Source organism: Halyomorpha halys, unplaced genomic scaffold, assembly GCF_000696795.3.
Source record: "Halyomorpha halys isolate HHAL.00 unplaced genomic scaffold, Hhal_1.1 Scaffold703.1, whole genome shotgun sequence".
NCBI lineage: Eukaryota > Metazoa > Arthropoda > Insecta > Hemiptera > Pentatomidae > Halyomorpha > Halyomorpha halys.
This window is the reverse complement of record NW_027113054.1, coordinates 188,979-192,866: the sequence shown is the minus strand read 5'-3', so window position 1 is coordinate 192,866 and position 3,888 is coordinate 188,979. Positions and strand designations below refer to the sequence as shown.

Below are 3,888 nucleotides of genomic sequence, written 5' to 3'. Positions count from 1 at the left end.
ATAATTATATTGATTTAAGAGTTCAATTTTTCCAATTAAAATATGTACTCTTTCAAAATACAAAAGGTGTCATATTTGCTCGAATATAAATCAACCCCTTATATTAAAAATAATTTTTAAGTAAAAAATGTGGAGGAATAAAATTAATTTAAAAATAAGAAATAGATTTCCAAGCTTGAAAATTATGGACACATGAATAGTGTTGATTTTGTATCCAAAATGTTAGTTATTTTCTTATTTTCTAATCATTCTATATATCCTTTTATTCATTGGTTGTTATCTTTTTTTTTATTTTTAGGCCCGATGAAGGAAAAATAGAATTATGGCCGAAATGTTGGCACTAATAAATAAGTTTTTACTTATTTGTGTTCTACACTGACTGCAACCCCCAACCATCTTCTTCTCATACTTATTATCCATGGTCAACAATCTTTTCACCATTATATTTTAATTATCCATTGAGATTAATATTCTCAATTATTAATTTTACATACCATTTACTAGATTATTCAGTTTTGATTACATAAAACTTTCATTTTCCATTTTAACTCTCAGTTTAAATACATTATTTTCTTCATCTCAGATCATGTTTTGAAAATTCTTTTTTTAATAGCAATTCCACTCCCCACAATGTGTTGTAAAAATGAGTAAATTATTTTCACTTATCGTAACTATGAACAATATTTAGTCTAAAAAATAAAAAATAAAAAAAATTAATCTGAATACTTACCAATCATCTTCGTCGTGGTCATGAACTTGGATCTGACCTCTTTGCTTGAATTGTCGAACCAGTTGAGAACATCTAGCACAGCCTGAGGATTCTTCTTCTGTTCTTGCTTGCTGATGTTGGAATTCATAAGTAAACGCGCCCATGCTTCCGGCATACCCTGCATAACATATGGGTTAAGAAAAATATGATTAAAAAGTCTTTGTTTAACAACAAATAAACGAAATTACTGATTAAAAATATAAAATAATTTTAAAGACTATTTATAAAATAGGAAATGAAAAATATTAGTAAAACAAAATAGCCTACAACTAGGCAAAGAGTACAACACTCAAATTATAAAAGTTATTATATAAGATAATATTAGATAATATTAGATAATATATACCTCCCTATTATATAGGGAGGTATATATTATCTAAAACCATATCAGTAATTTGCAAAGATTTATTTTATTTTTTTTAATTTTAACAACCATCAATATTTTTAATACATGTTAACATTACAATTCACAGGCATTAATTCGATACATTACTTGAACTTCTGAATTTTTGTACACTACTTTTACTCAAGAGATCACAGGAATTATAAACATACTTTCACAAGCAAATGTAATTTAGGTTCTTTTCCTGAAAATTAAGATGGTTCCTTATGTTTAAATATTAACTAAGGCCATCCTTATCGGTTTCAAGTGCCTCCTTTACTTTACCTCAATAATTAACCAATTCATTTCTAATCGACAGTAAAAAAAAAACCTCATTATCTTAGATCTAGAATAATTATATTCCACATATCATAGATAACGATATAACAGTACTTAAACGACTCCTAAAATTCAGTTATTACATTCCTAAGAATACCTATTAGATCCTTGTGTCCTCTTTCATTTTCACCCACTTTGATTCCAGCAAGAAGGGTCTATGGAGGGCCATCCACCTGAGAAAGGTAAGCAACCTACTTTAACCATAGTGGGAGGGTCAAGTTTTCATTCCGTGAGACCACCACAAAATAAAAGTCAACTCTTCCCTCAGGTTGGATTTGAACCAGTGCCGCTGCAGTTACAAGGTTAAGGTTATATATATTCTCTTATAGAACCGCCTCCTTCATCAAATCCTTGGTCATTTCTGCCACTTCCTTCTGGAATTCTCTTCCCATCTCTATTCGCCAATCATCCTACATTTTTTCCTTTAATCCTTTCACTACTAATTATGAAAAAATTAAGAAAACAAAAAAATTTACCTTGAAATCTCTTAATGAGGCTTTAAGGATGTAAAATAAAAATTTTGAATTGTTTTTTTGTTCTAGTGGTACTGACAAGCTGACCTAATAGAATTGGGAAGCAATCCTATCTCCCAGTTACTTTACCCAACAGACAATTTTTAGCATCCATTGGGATGTATTGTCCCACCGGGAGTATAAAAGTTAAACAACACCTATTCCTTCACCTACTACATAATGAAAACATCGCGTCAATGTAAACACTTTGTATAGCCATAATATTAATTACAACAATAAATAGTAATTTCAATTTTATAAATATTTGCCATAATCATAAAATCAGAACCACATAATTATTTATTCTTTGGCACTTTTGTTACAGAATAATTTTTTTTTTTTCATTTTACTTCATTTTAATATAAAAAAATGGAGGAGGAAAGAAATTGTTTTAAAGATATATTGGGAATAAATGAAGACACAATAAGTTTAACAATCACCTTTTGTTAAATAAATTATAAATAAAATCTTAAAATGAGAATTAATACATAACTATTAATTAATCACGATCATTTTCCATAGCAATAATACAATTATTATTATTATTATTAGAGAAAAAATATAGAAATGCTCTCAACGTATTCACTTTATCTGGTAATCCCATTTTGATCCAAAAATTGGCTTGAAAAAAAATTAAAGCTTAATGAAAATACCAGTCCTAAGTAATTTATCAAAATAACCAATATTATGAAAATAGCATAACATAATATGACTACAAGAATGTAATAATTTTATTTATAAGATTTGGCTTTTTATTATCATATTATGTATAAATATAATAAACAAAAAAATATAATTTTGTTATAACCTCAATTAAATGCAGTTTACAGTCTAACATTAAACAAATAAATAAATAACAATATTAATGGTTATTACAAAATTACCTCAGTGCATTAAGTAGATAATATCAATAACACAAGATTAATTTTTGGGCTGGATTTATAAGTAATAATTTTAAGAAGTGGCAATTGACATACTTACCAATATATATATTTTTTTTTTTTTTGCATAACTAATGGATACAACTTTCCTATTACTACAATGAGATGTGCAGACAACACTCAAAACCGAAGTATTATTATAAGTACACAGCATGAAATGTAAAAATACAGAAAATTATTTTGCATAGATAACCATCTAAAACAGCTATACAGTAAAGCATATATCTTCGAACAAGTTCAACATAAATGCATGGACATGCATATTTACATGCTATTATGCATATAATTGAGGAATGTACAGCATTTATCGACGGTATAAATATGGAGAGCATGAGTGGTCACAACATCAAATTGAAAGGATAAATATGAAGGAAGGGGAAGGGGGTGTATTCAGAGAAAAATACTAATAAGTGAAACTTATTTTATTGTACCAACATTTCAGCATGAATTTCATGCATTGTTCAGGGCTAAGTACGAACAAGATGACAAGCATGTTAAAACTATATAAAGAAAAGTAAGATAAAAATATTCGTAACATAAGATACATAAATAATAATTATTATAATTTAAATCATGAGAAAAGTGAGAAAGGAAACTGTATGAAAGATATGGTGAAAACCTTGAAAATATGTCAGTAAAATAACAAAATTAAACAACGAAAATCCAAAGTCATATGAGCTAAAAGAGTAATAAAACAATAATATGGATTAGAGCTAACAATAATATGGTGAAAATCGGAAGATCATAAATTGACCCTGAGTAATTACTAAAAGGAAGATGGTCCAATTGCAGTCAAAGTAACTCAAATAGTAAATAAACTATTTATTATGAGCCAATGTTTCACCTCACTTTGCAGGTATAAAAAAGATAACAAACAACTAAAATAATGTAACTAAGTAAGAGAATAAGATTACATGAAAAAATTTTCATGTTACTATAATCTCA

The 3,888-nt window shown here is 27.4% G+C and overlaps 1 protein-coding gene across 2 annotated transcripts in view; it reads right to left on the bottom strand.

The window, feature by feature from the left end:
• Pak (serine/threonine-protein kinase PAK 3-like protein) overlaps positions 1-3,888 on the bottom strand; it is a 31,920-nt gene that overhangs the window by 14,386 nt on the left and 13,646 nt on the right. For both annotated transcript variants that reach the window (XM_014428200.2, XM_014428201.3), the window contains exon 4: positions 731-887. In XM_014428200.2, the coding sequence (XP_014283686.1) occupies positions 731-887 (157 nt within the window). The remainder of the gene's footprint in view (positions 1-730; positions 888-3,888) is intronic.